The sequence below is a fragment of the Rhineura floridana genome, chromosome 11 (assembly GCF_030035675.1).
Source record: "Rhineura floridana isolate rRhiFlo1 chromosome 11, rRhiFlo1.hap2, whole genome shotgun sequence".
Taxonomy (NCBI): domain Eukaryota; kingdom Metazoa; phylum Chordata; class Lepidosauria; order Squamata; family Rhineuridae; genus Rhineura; species Rhineura floridana.
The window spans coordinates 52196258-52217783 of NC_084490.1; the positions used below are offsets into that span (position 1 = coordinate 52196258).

Consider the following 21526-nt stretch of genomic DNA (forward strand, 5'->3'; position numbering starts at 1 on the left):
GGGCCCAGATTGTGCTTCCTGTAGCACCATCCGGCTTGATTCATTTGCTGGAGTCACGAAGAGCAAGCCTTCTTTTGTTCACTCCTGCTTTCAGCACAGTGTTGCTTGGATTTTGGGAAAGACAAACTCTAACAAGGCTTCTGCATGGGGGGTCCTGCTTCTAGAGTGGGTGTTGGGTTTGATTGCCTGATCCTGCAGGTAAGGCAGCGTTACCTTGAAGACTTTGATGAGACAGCTGGCCGAGTGCAAATGCTCCACATGCTCATCCTTCTCATTGGGCCTGAAGGTATCCACCTGGATGCGAAAGGGGACACCTTTCTCCCCACCGTTCTTACGTAGTGTGAATTCAGTACTAATGCAGTGGACCTATTGACAGAACAAAAGGAGGTGGGAAACAGGTACACCGCAACCATTGGCAATAGTGGGTGCTGGGCAGGAACACCTTTCCCATTTGAACAGATGAGTGGAAATGAGAATTGTCACAGTCAAAGCCTCCCCTGAGCTAACTTTGCACATCCCACATACACTAGGGTAGTGGCAAATTCAGACATGCAGGGTCCCTTCATGATAGTCACGCCATGCCCCTTTTCCACTTTCCCTCATCTCTCTGGCTCTCCATGTCATCTCCAAGTCCACACCCCACTACAACAGATGTCCCTAGGAGCCAATCAGCATGAAATGGGAAGCTGTGTGTTAGCTATTGAGAATAATCTTCTCAGTGGCTAATACGTTCCCTTTTCATGCTGACTGGCTCACACATAGGGACCTAGCTGGGACCCTGCTCCCAAAAAAGAAACAGGTCTACAACCCCATACGACTACACCCCTGCCCACATACAAGCCTAGGGGGGTTGTAATCATTCCCCCTATTTCTGATGTTCAGGCACCTCTGCCAATGCTTACATAGCCAAAATGACGTCCCTCACAGACATGGGGAGGTATCAACAGGCTTGGGGGACCCTGATGTTCTTCCCTGGGTTTTATTTTATTTTTATTTATTTATTTAAAGCCATTTTTGCCCCACTCCTCAGCCAAAAAGGCTTCCAGAGTGGCTTACAAAATATTAATAAAAACGACACACAAAACACTCCCTGCCCGCAGGCTTACAGTCTAAAGCAGCCTTTCCCAACCAGTGTGCCTCCAGATGTTGTTGGACCACAATTCCCATCTTTCCTGACCATTGGCAATGCTGGCTGAGGCTGATGGGAGTTGTAGTCCAACAACATCTGGAGGCACACTGGTTGGGAAAGGCTGGTCCAAAGGACACCCCCATCTGTGCCCAATGAGCATGCTTGAGTTATTTTGTGGTCTCTCATCCAGTTATATTTCCCCCAAGAGATTTTGTACTTCTGCAATGGAAAGGAATGGCTAGAATCCTGAACACTCCATACTGCAACATTTTGTTGCAGGTCCTACTTGTAATAGTAGTAACAGTAGTGGTATTAGTGGTAACAACAATAAAATGTTTACTTACATCCAGTTGATTGCTGTTATCCTAACAATATGCAGTAATTATACAATTGCTAAAGGTATAGATCAGGTGTGGGGATGCTTTGGTCCTCCAGATGTTGTTGAACTACAATTGCAACCATCCTTGGCTATTGACCATGCTTGCCAGGGCTGATGGGAGTTGTAATTCAGTAAAATCTGAAGGGCCAAAGGTTTCCCACATCTGGTGTACATCCTTGATTCAGAGGGCAGTGGTGGTGGGGACTTACTACTTTGCCTTGCTTGGAAAATATCGAGGAAGCCAAACTGGTCAGAGGTGGATGGGAATCAAGGCAAATGGAGGAGAAAGCAACTGCAGAAGTGAAATAGTCCTACCAGCAGGTAGCCCCACGATGCTTGCTCACCTGGACAAAGACAGATGTTCGCTTAGTTGGGTCCCACAGGAATTCCACAGTATTGAGCAAGTTAGGATGGATATGAGGCTCAAGGATGCCTACAGACATGGGAATATCTGCATTTGGCCATAAAAGGAAGAGGGTGTCAGGATTTCAGTGCATGATTACCACAATAGCTGGGGAGAGGGTATCCATTTTGGGGAGGAGAATGCATTGGATGAGGTGTGGACTTTCCTACCTGACAGTGAAGAAAGAATCACTGAAGATACCCTGAAGATCATCTAGTCCAACCCCCTGTTCAGAACAGGATCCACAGTGCAGGACAACTATGGCACCCCTGCCAGATGGCCATCCAGCCTCTGCTTATATATCTCCAGTGAAAATCTTCATCACCTCCCAAGACCTTTTGTTTCTAATGTTTTAGTCAAATAGAAATTACTAAATACCCCTCTCTTTCTTTCCCTTTCTTCAAATCCCTCCAGACTCAACGTTCCATGGAGACTTTGGCGTAAGAATCTTTTAGTCCTTATTCCCAGTGGTAAACAAATTTTAAGTTCACATAACTGCATTTTCCTCCTCACCTCCCCTTGTTGTTTTTCCATTGTCTGTTTCACACTAGAAGCTCCATGAGAATATGGAGGGTAGGGAGCTTTCTGTTCTCCCGTATGAAGTTCCTTTAAAGGGCCACATATATTATAGTGTTGTATGTATAAAGACATTTCTTTATAGATTATAAAAAGAGACACCTCTGCCAATGAAGTGCAGAATCACAGAAACACAGATAGGAGGAAACAGAAAATGTGGAGTGGTACCAGGGAACAGAGCTTGGAAAAGTTACTTTTTTTGAACTACAACTCCCATCAGCCCCAGCCAGCATGGCCACTGGATTGGGCTGATGGGAGTTGTAGTTCAAAAAAGTAACTTTTCCAAGCTCTGCCAGGGAAGCAGTGGATGATCAGGACATTGTGCCCCACAAAGTTTTGAAACATCAGGGAAGATGCTGAGGCAGATGGGGACAGGAAATATCTTGGGCCACTCCCAGGTTGTGAGCACCATGCATGAGAAAAACACAAACATTTTCCTGGTGGATGAACAGCCTCTTACATGTTTCCCATCAGATTTCTGTGAGCACAGCTATCAAAGTAGGCCGCCCTGAAGCAATACCTGGCCGGGCCTCTTAGCCTTGACAAAAGACTGTTGATAACTCTGATATTCCAGTGATATGTCTCCTTTTGCTGCCTGAGGCGAAGCACAAGATGGAGCTGACATACTGTTCCATGCAGGCCCAGCATCAGCAGTTGGCCAGGTCAGGTACTGGCCAAGGGACCTGTGGCTAGCTGAGGGACCCCTGCAGCTGAGAGGGTGGAGCTCCCACTCTACGATCCCCACCAGCATTGGGTCATGGGCCATGACTGGTGGCACGGATCGTGGAGCAGGAGCTCTGCTCTCTCAGCCAACAGCACCTCTGCTAGGGTTGCCAGGTGTCCAGTTTTTGCCTGGAGACTCCGGTTTGGGGGGTCCTGTCTGGGTCTCAGGGTGAGTCACCTTAATCTCCGGACTCTTAGCTTTCATTTAAAAAAAAAGTTTCTAGGTGGTCTGGTTCAAAATATATAAACCAAAATGTCAGCCGCCACCACTCCGCAACTTCTGTTAAAACCAGCTGCTCTAATCCCTGCCCTTTCAAGTTTTTAGCCAATAAGTGAAGTCTGAGTTGTGATTTACAAGATTTGTTGACCCCCAGACAATACCTAAACCCACAGTTTCCTTTTCCTGCTTGTCTCACATCAGGAATTCAGTAAATATATAGCTTTCAGCAGCATAAAGAGTACTGTACTCTGTATAGGATTGGGACTTGCTTCTGCGTAAACATGCATAGGATTGCACTACAACAGAAGATCACAGCTGGATCTTGGTAGATATAAAAGTGTGCATGCAGGGTTTTTTAATGACTTGCAAAAATAGCATATACATTTTATGTTTCAAATAATTTTTGAACAGAAGTTTTAAAAAGTGTACATGCTGCAGTGTTATACTTTTCTAATTAAGGAATCAAACAAGTTTAAATTTTACTGGACTGTTAAAAAGGGCAGTTTATTTGTCTTATTCATAACCTCTTTTGAAAACATTCTTAATATGAAGCTTTTCTGGGAGTAAAGCTGCAATATTAATTCCACATATCTGGGAGGTAACCCCATTGAATTCAGTAGGACTTACTTTTGAGTAGACGTGGTTAGGATTGTGCTGAAAATCAGTAGGACTTTTGAGTGAACATAGAAAAGAATTGTGTTGTAAATCTTTTCCCCTCCAATCCCTTTTTTTTAAGCAGTTAGGCAGGGCTTACTTAGGTGTCACTGCTTTTATTTGGCAGGAAACTAATACTTATTTTTTTAAAAAATGTTCTGCAATGGCCAACTGGTTTTGACAATAAACTATTATATGGGGTGTATGTATTTTTACATATCCAGGGTGTGCGTATATGGAATATTTCCAACACTGTGAGGTAGGGTTGGAAACCAAGGCAGCTCACAACAAGAAATAAAGCCATTTAAAATCCAGTCACCATAAAACAAGTATAAATCAGTTGCAAAACGGCTTAAAGTGGCATGATTCCAAATTTTGGATTGGGTGGGTGAGTGAGGTTCCTTATAAATGAACTGTAGTCCTGTGCATGCTTCCCTGTCTGAGTAAGCCCCACTGAATACATTGGGACTTGCTTCTGAGTAAACAAACATAGGATTGCACTATAAATACCTTTACAGGTTGTGTAAAGAATAAACATCTTTGACATTCATGCTTATATAAATATTTCTTCATACTATGTCTTGATATGTATCTGATTTCACACTATGGTTGTAAATTATTATTTACAAATTATTATTTACATTTTAAGTATGCCTTTCTTCCTTGGGGTGGTCATGGTCTCCCTCTGTTGTTTTCACCCTGAGGGGTAAATTAGGGTAAGAGATGGTGCATAGCCCATGGTCACCCAGTAAACTTTATAGCTTGTTTCCATTTTAAATTTTTAATTAAAATGCAGGCAAAGTTTATGAAGTAATACAGATCCACATAATACATTTAAAGCATATCCAACTCGCATTTAAAGCAGATGACTTTCCCCAAAGAATCCTGGGAAGTGTAGTTTCCTCATCACAGTTATAGTTCCACCACTCTTAACAAACTACAGTTCCTAGGATTCTATGGTGGGATTCATGTGCTTCGAATGTATGTTGAATGTGGTTTAAATGCATGGTGAGGATCTGCCCTAGTATGCTGTGCATTCATTAGTGAATTGAAAAGAACAATTTTTAAATATACTTTTTTAAACAGGGCTGTAGCTCAGTAGTAGGGCACATGCTTTGCATGCAAAGGTCCAACGTTCAATCTCTGGAAGAGACTATTGCCTGGAATCCTGGACAGCCAATGCTAGTCCATGTCATCAGCACTGAGTTAGATGGTACCAAATGGCCTGACTCGGTATAAAAGAGGAAAGAGACCCAAGGGCTACAGTGACTCCAAAATTAATCTCTGTATTTTATTTACAACATTTATATACCACTTTATTGTAAAAAAAACCCTCAATGGTTTGTTTCTTGCCCAATAGTGGTAAAAGAGAATTCACATCCTGGGAATTGTAGCTTCAATTGCTGTTGTTCCCAAGCTACTGCCCTTGAAGGCAGACCAAACCATGTGTGTTTTCTCTCTGTCAATTATTACTCACTGGAATTGGGTTGGCTGTCAAAGTGAGTTTATAGCCGCCCACAGAGCAGGCAGGAAAGAGTAGAGAAACTTCTTTGCTCATTTCTCACACCTCTCTCTGCATTGAAGGGTCAAATCTGTAAAGGCATTTGGAGCAGCCATACTAAAAGGCAGGCAGGGCATTGCCAACCCTGCTTGGATATGGATGTTGCAGAGGATCCCTAATCAAGTCTTACTAACAGCACAATTCTAACAACATCTACTCAGAAGTAAGTCCTGCTGAGTTCTATGGGCTTAGTCCCTTAGTAAGTGTGTTTAGAATTGCAGTCTTCAGTGGCATCCATCTGAGTGCTCCCATCTAACGTCTCCACAAAACTAAGCTTTCTTCTTACAATGGCCTTCTGGTGACTGGCCTGGCCTGAGGGCACTTAAACCCTTCTTGTCAGAAGCAAGTAGGCTAGATTAAATGTTCCTTACCCAGGCTCTCTAAGAAGGTGAGAAGGAATGATCCCGTCACTTCAGCTGGACCTGGAAACACCCTCATTTAGATTTCTGTCTTAATTTCCAATATTTTTTGTTTGTTTAAGTGTTATGCTCCAAGCAATTGTGGCTGATGCTTAATGTGTCAGGCTTAATGACATCACTAGGGCCCACCCCCTATGACATCACTAGGGCCCGCCCCTGAAATCTCAGAGTTTGGGAGCTTCTGACCTGGCAACCCTACTCTGTACATGCGCACAGCTTGCGGATACTTGAATACACCTGGTCATGTCACCCCGCATGTCACCTTGCATGCCTGCCATCACCCAAGAGGGTGGCAGGGGTGAAAATATGCCACAATCACCCTCTTGGGTGATGGCAAGCATGTGCACTGATATGAGAGGTGGCACAACCGGATTGCGTGCACATGTGAATGCACACATGGAGGAGGCAGGGCACTGTGGCGGGCTGGTGCCAGCCCTGGTTCCATGTACAGAAGCTGACCAGACTGGCAGCTGAATCTTACTTCAGTAGTGTGGTAACTGACAGGTCAGCTTCCTTCTCCACCCCCTGTGAGCAGGAGGATAGCTTAGGGGGCACAGTGTGCAAGCTATATGATGGGCACATAGCTAGATCTATGCGTGAGAGGAAACAAAGGGTTGTCTCCAATGCTGGTCCTACTCAGAGCAGACCCATTCAAGTGAATGGACATGATGAACTTAGTTCATTAATTGTAATAGGTCTACTCTGCGTAGGACTTAGGCTGGAGACTAAAGGCTTAAAAAGCAGCAAGGCAGTTTTGTTTTCGCTGCATTTCAATTTGATTTTGCAAATTCTGATATCTCTGGCTGGCCACTGTCTGTACTCAGTTTCCCACTCCTCTGCCCATCCCAGCTGCAATTAGTGGAGCTTTCATCCGTCCAACTCCACCTCCCAGGAAATCATCTTCTAAATAATCAAAGGGAGTGAGAGGAGACAGATCCCCCCCTTCTTGTTTACAGAGACTATGGCTGTAGGCACACTAGTCGCTTCAAAAGCACTGAGAATGGTTTTTCTGGCTGCGTTTTGAAGTGACTCTACTCTCGGCTGGACACACCTTCCTTTCCCACAGCTGACTTCAGACCTTTCAGGACCGCCCACACCAAAGTATTTGGCCAATCACTGTCTCTGCCTGAGCCTGCAGTAAAGCATCTCCATTGGCCACCCCTGAAAGGGCAACAGGTTGATCTAGCAATAAGATGCAAAATCTGTCTGAAGCTGAATTTATTTATTTTTTTAATGCACTCAAGCTGATCCGACCAGGTTTTGGAGGGTAGAAAGACACTCGCTGTTCTGTTGGTTCTGGTGGGTCTTCATCTCTCTCAAACCCTACCCCTTTTGCTGTAAAACCTGCTGGGACCAGCTTGAGCGCATTTTTCAAAAAATTCAGCTTCACACATTTTGCAATTGGTCAGCAGATCAACCCTATCCCCCTCCAGGTGTGGCTAATGGAAATGTTTTGATCTGGCGACTAGCGTGTTTAAGCCAGAGTGAAAAGGGGCAGAGTACGACTTGCATCATGTACCCTCATTTTCAGACAACACAGGTGGAGACACACTGCAACTGGCACAGCGGTAAACGTGTGTCTGTCCTGATGGGTGGAGATGAGCATGGGTCTCTTCCCACCCCCACCACCTCTACTTTTAAAATGAACGAGACTTGCAATCCTAATCCATTTACCAGGGAGTAAACCCCATTGAATTCAATGTGGCTTACTTCTGAGTAGACACAGGTAGGATTGCGGTGGGCAGGTGGTGGGTGGGTGGGTAGATGAGTGGGAAATGGGATGCTCCTCTGCGATACACACACACACCCTGCTGACATCAGCCATGGAGGAGCACAGCCCCGCAGGAAACTTTTCCACTATATACACCTGGGATTCACCACTCAAACCTCAGAGTAACAAAGGGTTTGTCAACCAAACAGTTTTAAAGTCAGAGTGAAGCTGGCATGAAGGGAAAATGTTTCTGAGCTTATAAATCCCAGATTTTGGAGTAAAAGGGGGTGGAGTTTCACATAGTGTGTACCTGAATTCACAAAACAAAAGTGTATACTGAAACCAGTATAACTGCAAATGTCTCCACAGCTTTAGTTGAATTTAATCCAAAGGAAACCGGTGTGAACAGAAACAAAGGAGACTGCAGTGCAGACTAAGGATAGAGACACAGTCACTGTTCTGCTGGTTCTAGTACATCTCCACTTCTCTTTTCTGAAAACAGGGGCACAAATGCTAGTCAAACCCTGTCCCTTTTTACTGTAAAACCTGGTGGGAGCAAGTCAAGTGCATTTTAAAAAAATGCTTCAAACAGATTTCACAGCTGATCAGCAGATCAACCATTCCCCCTCCAGGTGTTGCTAATGGAAACCCTTTGCTCTGGCAACTAGTGTGCTCACAGCTGAGAAAGACACACCATACATTTAAAACACATAATTTCCCAAAAAAGAATCCTGGGAACTATAGTTCCTCACAGAACTACAATTCTCAGCACCCTTAACAAGTTACAGTTCCCAGGAATCTTTGGAGGAAGCCATGCACTTTAAATGTATGTTGTGTACATAGCCTGAAGCTCTTTTGTACAGAGTCAGGCCATTGGTCTATCCAGCTCAGTAGTGCCTATACTGTCTGACAGCAGGCAGTGGCTGTCCATTACCTCTTTCCCAGCCCTACCTGGAGATGTTGGGGATTGAATCTGCATCTTCTGCTTGAAAAACAGATGCTCTACTACTGCCTCTATATACGGAATCTAAAAGCTAACAGCATCTTGGGGGACTGGCTACCTCTCCCTAGACAGCTCATGTGGGGGCAGAGGATTTTGGCTGTCTGTGGGAGTCTTTAAGCCCTCCATCTATGCTCAACCTGTATTTGTGTAAATAAACTCAAATACTACAAAACTCCAATCAGCCTCCAGTTACCATCTTCCAAAGAAAACGAAAGTTGGCTATGTACTGTGCTCTAGAAACTGTCATCACTCAGAGAAGTGGGGCAGATCTTCCCTATATCCTAATGTTCACACTCATTTTATACTGGAGCAGTTTTGGGTTTTTTAAAGGAGGAGGAGGAGGAGAAGGAATTAACCACATTCTCCTTACTGGGATTTGCTTGCAAAAACTCGATCTGAACTTCTGTAATCATTGTCATCCAGCATTCCCATTTATGAATGCTGTTGAAGGTTAGAGGTTTTAAAAGAAACAAGGTTTACAAGGATTAACATGAGCACAAAATTTCCAGGCCCTTTTAAAAAATGAAGAATTACTCACCAATATCCAGGATGCGGTCACCTGGCCGGTTCCACCTCCATCCCTCCAGCTGCTGGTGTTCTGTATATTGCAATCTTCGGTCATGGAATACCACCCTGACAACACTCTGGGAAGGAAAAGATGTCAGAAATTTCACAGGACTAGGGTTGCCAAGTCAGAAGCATCTCAAACCCTGAGATTTCAGGGGCGGATCCTTGTGATGTCACAGGGGTGGACCCGAGTGATGTCATTAAGCATGATACATTAAGCATCAACCACAGTTGCTTGGAGCATACAATTCAAACAAAAATATTTCTCTGATTGGAAATAAAGATAGAAATCTTAGCTAAAAGATGGAGCCTGGGTAGGGAACATTTAATCTACTCTGTTTGCTTCTGTCAATAAAGGTTTAAGTGCCCTCAGGCCAGGCCAGTCACAGAATGCCATTGCAGAAAGAAAGCAGCCAAGTGTTGTGGAGATGTTAGATGGGAGCATTCGGGAGTAAAGTTGGAAGCCCGTGAAGGCTGCAATTCTAAACACACTTACTAAGGGACTAAACCCCATAGAACTCCAGGACTTACTTCTGAGTAGATATAGTTTGGATTGTGCTGTTGGTAAACCTTGAGTAGGGATCCTCTGCAAAGATATCCATATCCAAGCAGGGCTGGCAACCCCCTACCTGGAATGCCCTGCCTTTATCTTTTAATGTGGCTGCTCCAAACTTCTTTACAGATTTGACCCTTCACTTCAGAAAGACATTTGAGAAATGAGTGAGAGTAAGAAGATTCTGTACCCTTTTCTGTCTACCTTGTGGGCTGCGATAAATTCACTTTGACAGCCAACCCAATTTCAGTGAGTAATAATTGACAGAGAGAAAACACACATGGTTTGGTCTACTTTCACAGGCAGCAGCTTGGACAGAACATCTGTTGCAGCCACCAGGGCCGGCCCCAGACATGCCTGGGCCCTTGGGCACAAGCCTGCCCCAGGCCCCGGCACTCCCCTTCTGTGATGCGTGGCAGGATTGCTGCTGCGGATGGCACGCCCTGCCATTCCCTTGCTTAACTTACCTTTCTCAGCTGTTCTGTGGTTGTACACCCAGTGCTGCCCTTAACAAAGATAGCGGCCGAAGTTTCCCTAATCCATGTCATGAGCCAAGATTGCGGCAGAGGCTTCAGCCCCTTAGGGAAACCTCAGCCACCATCTTTGTTAAGGGCAGCACTGCGTGCGCAACTGTAAAACAAGGTTGGTTAAGCAACAGAATAGCAGAGCTCCAAAGCTCTTGCCGTGCGATCCGCAGCAGCAAACTTGCCATGAATCGCGGAAGGGGAGCAGAGGGGCCCTTGGCCAGTGCCCCGCCTGGCTACCCTTTGGAACCGGCCTTGGCAGCCACAATTCTAAATATGTGAATTCTTTTTTTTATTATTATTATTTATTTATTAATTATATTTCTATACCGCCCCATAGCCGAAGCTCTCTGGGCGGTTCACAACATATAACATCCAATACACAATTTAAAAACATATATTAAACTTAAAAATTATACCAAAAATACCGAAACATAATTAAACATATAAACAACTACAAAACTCAGTACTAAAATATTAAATGTAAAATGCATTAAATCGATTGAATATTAAGATGTTAAGATGTAAATATTAAATTGCTAAAATATTTAAAATTATATATATTAAAATGCCTGGGAGAACAGGAAGGTTTTTACCTGGTGCCGAAAAGATAACAATGTTGGCGCCAGGCGTACCTCATCAGGGAGAGAATTCCATAATTCGGGGGCCACCACAGAGAAAGCCCGTTTTCTGGTTGTCACCTTCCGGACTTCTCTCTGGGTAGGCCCCCGAAGGAGGGCCTTTTTACCACTGTTGGGCAAGAAACAAACCATCATGCAACCAACAAGGGGCATTATCAGTGGCTTTAAGGAGGTTGAGCTGAGCACATGGAACCACTGTTGCTTTTATGGATGTAAGGGAGTGAGGTTAAAAGGAAATGAAATGCAAATAGAAAAGAAAAGCAAGAGACAGTGATGATTTACTAAATGCAGTACCATACCAACCACAACAAGATTCCTATGAGTAAGACAGAAAACTCAGCATCCCAAAACCAGTCAGAATTCCTAACAAAAAACAAAAACAAAAAAAATCCTGGCAGCCAGTCAGCCAAGGTCACAGAAATCTCCATGCAGCACAACGTGACCCGGGGGCTGCAGTTAATGCAGTGGCATTATTGCTGATATGTGTGAGACCCTACCAGCACATAATATCTCGGCTCTGAAATCTGAACTGGTTGCCAATTTGCTACCAGGCCAAGTTCAAGGTGTGCTTTCCATGTTACGGTGCCACACAGTACTTGTTCTGCTCTTGTAAGGAATCAGTCCTTTAGTGTGGCAGCACCTATGCTTTGGAAATCCTTGCCTATTGACATCAGGCAGGCGCCTTCATTGCACTCTTTTCAGCACCTGCTAAAAACATTTCTGTATAGGCAAGCCTACCCAGGCAGATAGAAGCTACTGTGTTTTTTACCTGTTTTAACTCATTGTTGGTTTTATTATTTTGAATTTTTTTAAATACCTGTCTTTAACTGTTTTTGCCAATAATTTTATTGTTTTAATTCCTTCTGTAAGCCCCTTTGAGATTTTTTATAATAAAGTTATATATAAATGTTGTACATAAAATACATAAATAAATTTTGGAGTCACTGTGGCCACCATTGGGTCTCTTTCCACTTTTAGGAACAAAGGAATGTGCCTCATACCAACTCAGGCCAGTTGGTACCATCTAGCTCAGAATTTATGACATGGACTAGCACTGGCTCTCCAGGACTCCAGGCAATAGTCTTTTCCAGAAATTGAATTTTGGACCTTTGCATGCAAAGTATGTGCCCTACCACTGACCTACAGCCCTTCCCCTGTTTAAAAAAGTATATTTTTACATTATTTTCAATTCACTAATGAATGCACAGCATATCTAGGGCCGATCCACACCATTCATTTAATGCACATTCCACATATAAAAAAGGACATGAATCCCACCACACAATCATGGGAACTGTAGTTTGTTAAGGGTGGTGAGAACTATAACTGTGAGGGGGAAACTACACTTCCCAGGATTCTTTAGGGGAAGTCATGCACTTTAAATGCTATTTGGATGTGCTTTAAATGTATTGTGTGGATCTACTTAATAAGCTTTGCCTGCATATAAATAGTTTTAATTATTTTTTTCAAAATGGAAATGAGCTATAAGGTATACTGGATGACCATGGGCTACTCACCAACTCTCAGCCTATCTGCCCCTCAGGATGAAAACAACAGAGGGGCATCATGACCACCCCAAGGAAGAAGGGCACACTTAAAATGTAGAGGAAATAATATTCTATATCCATAGTGTGAAATCAAATACTTATTGGGACACAGTATGAAGAAATATTTATATAAGCGTGACTATCAACAATGTTTATTTTTTATACAACCTGTAAATATATTTATAGTGCAATCCTATGTTTGTTTACTCAGAAGCAAGTCTCAATGCATTCATTGGGGCTTACTCAGACAGGGAAGTGTGCAGAGAACTGCAACCTCAAGTAATAAGGAACTTCATTCACCCAACCCAAAATTCAGAATCTTGCCACTTTGAGCTGTTTTGCAATTGTTTACAATCCAATAACCATAAAAACAAGTATACATTTTTTAAAAAATCAGTATTAGTTTCCTACATAATAAAAACTGTGATACCTAAGTAAGCCCTGCCTGCTTTAAAAAATAGGATTGGAGGAGGAGAGAAAGATTTACAGCACAAACACACTTCTTTGCTATGTTCACTCAAAAGTCCCATTAATTTACAGCATGACAAACATGTCTACTAAAAAGTAAGTCCTATTTAATTCAATGGGGTTTACACTGGGTAAATGGGATTAGCATTGCAGCTTTACTCCCAGAAAAGCAAGTACTGGATTAAAGCTCCATATTGGGAAAGTTTTCAAAACACTGCCCCTCTTAAACAGCCCAAGAAAATTTAAACTTGTTTGACTCCTGCACACAACAGAGAAAAAAACTGAAAGCTATATACTTACTCAGTTTATGAGACTTTCTGATAAACAAGAAAAAGCAACCATTTTCTGGTGTTGCAATGGGGTCTAGGCACTGCCTGGAGATCTACAAATCACAACCCTGACTTCACTTATTGGCTACAAAGCTGAAAGGGCACAGTTAGAGCAGCCTGCTATGAGCTGATTTAACAGAAGTTTGCAGGGGGGCTGCTTCTGTTTTGGGGTATATCTCATGAACCAGACCATCTGGAAACTTAATTTTTTAAAAAAATGAAAGCTGAGGGTCCGGAGATGACTCACCCAGAGACCCAGAGATGGCCCCCAAAATCCAGAGTCTCCAGGCAAGTACAGGACACCTGGCAACCCTACACAGGACCCACTTTTACCACTGCAGAAGTGCAATTAACTTTCAGTTGCCCAATCAAATACAACTTATGCTTTGTTTTCTCCGCAAATCTCTATGTCTCAAAGCATTCATAATTAGGAATGTTGAAAACATTCAGAATAGGAAAATAGAAATGCAAATGTTTTGCTAGAAAATCAATGATGGGAGAGCATGAATGAAATGGGAGCATCTACAAACAAGGCATGATGGAAATATCCTTGCTTTGTTAACACCCAACATCTGGGAGCTTTGCTTTCCCTTTCTCTGAGCAGATTGTGACTGTTATGACTAGTGGCTGGGCCTATCTTTCGTATAGTCAATGAATCCTTTTTTCAAAACGTTGCAATATTCTGCATCAATGAATTCCAAAGGCTGATTATGGATTGTGAGATGCGTCCTAGTTTTTTTTTTAAAAAATGCCGTTCAAATCTCCCTCCCATCCTTACCTTTAATAACTTGTGCCCCTCTGAAAACTCTCCCATCTTGGGGTTACACATCATCCGGATCTCATATGACTGCCCTGGAAAAGAGCAGAGTCTGTCAGTCATTTATGGCATGTTAATTTGTATTATTTATGAATCAGAAAATATCTTGTTGAAAACATCAAAGTTTCACTCTGAAATTCAAATGTCAAATTCTGGATTAAGTTTTGACCTTGAAATCCAAATTGCACAATTTGAAAATGTGCTGAATTTTAACATTTTGGTTCAGTTGTAGTATATTTCATTTGATATATTAGGACTTTTACATAGGTCAGGGATGGGAAACCTGTAGCCCTCCAGATGTTCTTGGGCTATAATTCCCTCCTCCTTGACTATTGGCCATGCTGGCAAGGGCTGGCAGGAGTTGCAATCCAACAGTGTGTAGACTGAGAGCCACAGATTCCCCTTCCCTGACACAGGGAAAACCCATTAGCATTCTCTATGTATATACAAAGCATCTGAAGCCCCAGCACACTGCTAGCACCAACCTGGACTATAAAAGCCAGCCTAAATTTTAAAAAGTTCTTGCATGCTTTTACCATCGTTTTCAATGCATATATTGTGAAGAGATAATACATCTGGTTTGTGGTCGAGTGATCATGCCTTTGTTTACCACCAGGAGGCAGCATCTAAGCAAAGTTCAATCCATCTTCCAGGTAATTCCTCCCATCCCCCCCTCCAGTCACACCTGCCATAGACCTTACCTTGGTTGAGATAGGTGAGGGTCTCCTCATGCTGCTTGACAGCTGGGGAGGTAACAGCACACAGAACATACTGAAAAGATGGACAGTGCTGTTCAGCCGATGTTGAGATGCTGTTCGGTTCCTCCTGTTTCAGGAATGGCAATGCCAGGGGTTCCCTACAGGTGGCAAGAGGGGGGCGTGGGCATAGGAAAGTCAGGCTGTGCTCACAAATGATGCAGGACTCATTCCCAAGTAGAAAAACTCCTGTACAGACAGCACTTACATGAAGGAAGAACCATGTATCTAGAAAATCCCATGTGCTGATTGCGTGCACGCACTTGTGATGCATGCACATGCAGTGCGCAAATGTCAGAATGCTGAAGCAAACTATGGCTTCCCTGTGCCTGCATGCCTAGCGATACATTGTGATGTACAATTCCCTGTTTATTTGCAGATTACCTGCCAACCTCTACATCCTTACACTTTTTGTGTAGAAGTACAAGAAATCATAAGGCGTGTCTGTCTGTTTTGTTGTTTTCTCGTCCAGCATTCAAATATTAAATCTACACTGGTGACAGGCAGCACACCTTTAGTCTGGATGTAGCTCTCTTCCCCATCTATCCTGCACTGACATCATTCACATCCACATTGCAAATGAAGTACACAAAGGTTACTAGACTGCAAAATGTATCATTAGCCCACCTGCCCAAATGTACCGGTGTTCATCATTCATGCCACTTTTAATAGCTTTGAAGAAGAAGAAAAGAACCAGCTCTCTTCCAGCTTACAAAAGCCTCCTGGCCTGTTCTCCAGGAGACAGTTTTTTACCCCAGACTGCCAGATGAGTGATTAGTTGTGAGGCTGGTTCGCAAGTTATGCATTTCCAGAAAGTCTTTGGAAAAGTCCCTCCCTATTTAGCTATATTGCTCACTGGGTAGTTTTGGATCAGTCACTGTCTTCCCACCTAATGTACATTGCAGAAGCTTTTCATACTATCTGGCCCTTGCATCTCTGACCTTGGACTCTCAATACTTAAATGGAACTATTTAAAAGAAATAGTGGGTGGGTGTAAATCTTGACTTCAACAGACTTGACTGCCGTGCTCAGGCCTTGAACAGGTCTCTGGGGTGGGGTCCTCATTTTTTTTTTAATTTCCCATTTGGTTGCATACTGTATGTTCATGATATGGAGAAAGGAGAGAGTCTGGTGGCCCCGGAGGGGTTAGAAAGGTGAACTTTGGAGGCTCAAAGGCAGCCTCTGCTCCAGAAGCGATGGAGTGGGAGACGGCCTCATGAAGGAGAGTGCCCCAAGAACAGAAAGCCTGGCAGAAGACAGAGATAGGAGGGCAAAGAAGGACACGATGGTGGCCAAAAGCAGCTGAGTGGGGAGGGCAAGAGAAAACGAAACAGAGGAGAGAGACTTGGGGCAAAGACCTTTGAACCACAGTTTGGAAGGAAGGCTGGTGATGCATGCTATAGAAGTCTTTTAGGTGGGGAAACAAAGGGCCCTGAGAGCCAATGGCTTTGGGTGAACCCAAGGAGGAAAGCAAGGGAGGAGCCATCAAAATCCTTGGTTTCCTGAGCCCTTAAAGTGTCCCCAATGTGGATGGATCCAGCCTAATGGTCTGTGCTGAAGCTTAATTTCCTGAATTAATTTAGGGAACTTAACTACCACAAGATATAGTGATGCCACTAACTTAGGTGGCTTTAAAATAGGCTAGACAAATTAATGGGGAATGAATCTATTGATGGATATCAGCCAGGATAGCTGAAATGGAACCTCCATTTGCAGAGGCAGTGTACCTCTGAATACCAGATTATACTCTTCTTGGGGGATTTTAGAGACCTCCAAAAGGCTGCTGTTGTAAACAGAATGCCAAGGTAGATGAACTTTTGATCTGATCTAGTGAGGCCATTTTTATGATTCTAAGCAGCACCAGTAACACCTTCAGTTATTCTGCGCATCTTGTCCTGAACAATTCTAGGCTTTTGCAGGAACCTCCCACCTCCCAGGTCTCGGCTGGTGGCCCCAGCTGGGAAGAGAAGGGCAGATAAAAAAAGGCCTCTCACCTTATCAGATTGCTTCCAGAGCAAGGATACATTTCCCCCGGGCTTGGCCAGTAATGATCAGGTTGGCTGTGCCAGAAAAGCATGACTGGTGGATCCCAGAAAGATGAACTAGAAAAATACCAGAAGTGCACAGGATGAAAAGGAAAAAAGTCTAAACTCTGTGGCAGTCTGTTGCTGCTGTGTAGTGCAAGGACTATCCCTTTTCTTTTTATGCACCTGCCAGCCAGGTGGGTGTGTTCAAAGGGAGATGTCATCCAATTGGCTGAGGGTGAAATGCCTTGCATAGCAGCATTTTATAGCTTTTTCCATTCCTTGGACTCACCAGAGGTATGGATAGCTCATATCGCCACCTGTCTTTTCTAGGTGCTAAGGACCCTGAATATATTACTTAAAAAGTAACCCATAATTTCACTGAAAAAAGACATGGGTGTATATGGGTGCATAGAGAGAAAAGCATGAAAAAGTCTAGGGCGGTAAAAACACCTGGTGGATAGACCCCCAAAGCCAGGTAAAATTGCCTGTTTGGGACTAGGATTTATTAGGTGAAGTTGGATAATCCACAGCTCCTTATTTACACACATACATCAGCAGAAGCTACCCAAAACAGTGTTTGAAAAAACGCGAAGAGACACCACTGATGTTGTATTGTCTTTTTTTCTTCTCAGTGCAAAGTCTCGTCTCAGAACGTGAGGGGCGAAAAAGTCTAAGTACAAGCAAAGTGCTTTTTCTTCACTGCTGAGCTGATTTACCATAGCCAGCTCTTGCTGAAATGTCTTCCTGGCAGACTTAGACTCTAGAACAGTGGTTGCCAAACTTTTATTCCCACAAACCACTTGAAAATTGCTGAGGGTCTTGACGGACCCCTTCCTCATTTTTCTGCCTCTTGTAGCCATTGTAATGCCCTGTGCTAGATGCTGTATGAATTTCAATTGTATTTGAATTCTTCTTTTATTTTTTTATATTATGTTATTGTATTACCATTTGAATTCTATGGAATGCAAATTGCAATGCAATCAAATACAAGGAAAAAAAGAAGCAATACAAATACAATTGAAACAAATCATGCTGCAAATCACCTGAATTAAGCTCACAGACCACTGGGGCTCCGTAGATCACAGTTTGGGAACCCCTGCTCCAGAACATCCCCTTTTAGAAAAGAACCCTTGATGGAAATTTACACTCAACCTACCTAAAAACAAGCACAGTTCTAGAGTCTCCAACTTTCTGTCACACCCAGGTGTGACCAACAAACATAAAGCAGGCAGGATGGAGCTATGCTGATCCACAATGGCTGGGGTCACCAGGGAGCAAGAAACAGATTTAGCACTCACTTCAGTGGTGTCTTTAAGTGCACCCTGATGCTTGCTAGTCGATCCACTGGGAGAAACTAAGGTGAAGCATGTTGGGGACTTTTCTTTCATACATCAGGTTTTTTTAAATACCATTCTCCAATATGCAATCAGGACAATGTACACATTGAAAAGTAGGGTGAAAATACAAAAAAACACCACAAAATTATTATAAAAATCTAAAAGGGAGAATACAGCATGGGGGAGGGCATGATTAAACTCTTCAGATGGCTAAAGACTTGCAAAACAAAAATTATTAAAGGTATTTTCCTTGGTGCTGGAAAGACACTGAAATAAACAGCAGGCGAGCCTCTGTGGGAAAAGACTCCCATAACAAAAAGGGCCCTCTCCCCAGGGATACTATGTGGTATTAAAATCCACTGAGAGGTCCAGGAGAAGTAGCAGGATTGCACTCCTCCTCTCCTTTTCCTGGCATAGTTTGGCCAGCAGGCTGACCAAGGCACTTTCTGTGCCAAAACCAGGCTTGAAACCCCAATGAAAGGGATCCAGATAATCAGCTTCATTCACAAGTTCCCAGAGTTGCAGGGCAACCATCCATTCCAGCACCTTGTCACAGGAGATGATAAATGCGACTGGCTGGTAGTTGTTATAATCCTTGAAGTCTATCAACATTCAGGAGCGATCTCGCAATCACCTCTTTCAAGGCAATCAGGAGACCAGCCCCTCTCACAGCGGAGCATTGACCACTGCCTAGGCTCATCAGTACCCTCCTGCTACAAGCCAAGGTGAGCAAAAGGTCGAGCCGGCATGTGGAAAGCTACATCCCCCTAAGTACAACATCCACCTTCTCAGGCCGCAGCCACTGGGAAGGGCCGTAGCTCAGTGGCAGAGCATCTGCTTTCCTGCATGCAGAAGGTCCCAGGTTCAATCCAGATAGGGCTAGGAGAGACTCCTGCCTGAAATCCCGGAGAGCCGCTGCCAGTCAGTGTAGACAATACTGAGCTAGATGGACTAATGGTCAGGCTCGGTATAAGGTAGCTTCTATATTCCAGTGTTCTGAATGGCCCCCCAGATGTTGCTGGCCTGCAACTCCCATCATCCCTAACCATTGGCCTGCTGGCTGGGGTTAAAAGGAGCTGGAGTCCGACCACATCCGTAGGGCCACAGATTCCCCATCCCTTCCAAACTAGATGGTGCTCTGGATGCATCTAGTGCTCAGAGGTGATCTGCAGACACTGTAGCATCCAAGTCAAGATGGATATGAGTGATTTTATGTTCAAACTGGTTAGCAAACATAGCACAGCATGCTTCCGAAAGTGAGGGCAGAAGCTGCCCTCCAACTGTGACAGTCAGTAACCTAGCCCTCACTGACTGGGATCAGATAGAGGTGCTGCAGAGGACCCACAAGGGTCCTAGTATGCAAATCACACACACACACACACACACACACACACACACACACTTCCTAATGACAGATCTAGTCCTAGGAATCATTTCATTTATTTATAAAAATACTTGTATGCCACTATTTTGTTAAAAACATCAAAGCAGTTGACAACATGTTTAACAACAACAACAACACCATAGAATAAATAACAATAAAAATACAATAAAAACAAAGATCAATTGCTGCAAAAAAGGGAGCATTTTCTTAATTGCCTGCATAAACCTGGCAGAACAGAAATGTTTTCTGCAGGCACTTAAAAGTTAAAACAGAAGGCGCCTGCTGAATCTTTGTTGGCAGAGCTTGCCAGAGAACTGGGCTGATGACACCGGAGGCTCGATTTCGTGTCAATGTTAAATGAGCCTCGCCAACTCGGGGGACAACCAGAGCTGCTCCTGCAGAAGATCTCAGTGATCGAGCTGGGATATAAAGGGTTCAGGTGGTCCCTAAGATACCCCGGACCTAAGTTGTTCAGGGCTTTGTAAATTAATACAAGGACCTTGAACCTGGCTCGGTAGCAGCCAGTGCAGATGTTTTAAGAGTGGTGTCATATTTGTTGGCCATATGCTCCCATCAGCATTCTGGCCAACGCATTTTGCACTAACTGGAACTTCCAAACCAGGGCCAAAGGCAGCCCCATATAGAGCGCATTGCAGTCATCCAGCCTCGAGGTTACAAATGCATGTACTACAGAGGTCAGGCTATCCCTGTCCAGGAATGGCCATAGCTGATGAAACAGACAAAGGTGGTAAAAGGCACTCCTAGCCACAGAGGATACTTGGGCCTCTAGTGACAAAGATGAATCCAGGAGTACCCCTAGGCTACAGACCTGGTCCTTCAGAGGGATTGCGACTCATCCAGAACAGGTAGCCAGCCTATCTCCCAGACATGGGAACAACCTACCCAAAAAGCCTCCGTCTTCCAACAATTCAAGCATAGTTTATTGGCCCACATCCAGTCCACTACAGCATTCAGACACTGATCCAGAGCATTCACAGCCTCTCCTGATTCAGATGTTATCGAGATAACAGAGCTATATGTCATCAACATATTGCTGACACCTTGCTCCAGAACTCCTAATGACCACTCCCAATGACTTCATATAGATGTTGAACTGGGGAGAGAATAGTACCTTGCAGAACCCCATAGCATAAGTGCCAGGGGATGAGGAACACTCACACAGTGTTACTCTCTGGACGTGACCCTGAAAGTAAGAGCAGAACCACTGTAATACGTCCCACTGAGTTGGTCTAGGAAGATACCATGCTCAATGGTATCAAATGCCACTGAGAGATCAAGCAGAAGTAACACAGTTGCACTTCCCCTGTCTCTCTCATAATAAAGGTCATCCATCAGGGTGACCAGGGCTGATTCTGTTCCAAAACTAGGTCTGAATCCAGATTGTGATGGTTCTAGATAGTCAGTCTCATCCAGGAATACCTGGAATTGATCTGCAACCACCTTTTCCACCACCTTTGCCGAGAAAGGGGTATTGGTGACTTATCTATAGTTATTACTCTCCACTGGGTCTAGAGTGGGCTTTTTAAGAAGTGGATGCACCACCGCCTCTTTAAGGGCAGTGGGCATCACACCATCATGCCAAGATGTGTTTACTACACCTGTGACCCATTCAGTCATCCCATTCTGGGTAGCTTTAATAAGCTAGGATGGACAAGAATCTAATGAGCAGATGGTTGGGCGCATCACTGCAAGCATCTTGTCCACATCATCAGGCAGCATTAACTATAAATGATCCCACAACACTGGGTTCGACATTGCATTGGACACCTCAGCTGGCA

General features: G+C 43.9%; 1 protein-coding gene across 2 annotated transcripts in view; it reads right to left on the minus strand.

Annotated features, from left to right (window-relative positions):
• Positions 1-20716, minus strand: part of LOC133365931 (transcription factor CP2-like protein 1) — a 38438-nt gene extending 17722 nt beyond the window's left edge. For both annotated transcript variants that reach the window (XM_061588407.1, XM_061588408.1), the window contains exons 1-7: positions 20631-20716; positions 16974-17081; positions 14926-15080; positions 14186-14259; positions 9317-9422; positions 1853-1959; positions 214-366 (exon numbers count right to left, since the gene is read on the minus strand). In XM_061588407.1, coding sequence (XP_061444391.1) covers positions 214-366; positions 1853-1959; positions 9317-9422; positions 14186-14259; positions 14926-15080; positions 16974-17056 — 678 coding nt within the window. In that variant the 5' untranslated portion in view covers positions 17057-17081; positions 20631-20716. The remainder of the gene's footprint in view (positions 1-213; positions 367-1852; positions 1960-9316; positions 9423-14185; positions 14260-14925; positions 15081-16973; positions 17082-20630) is intronic.
• Between the last annotated feature and the right edge of the window lie 810 nt (positions 20717-21526).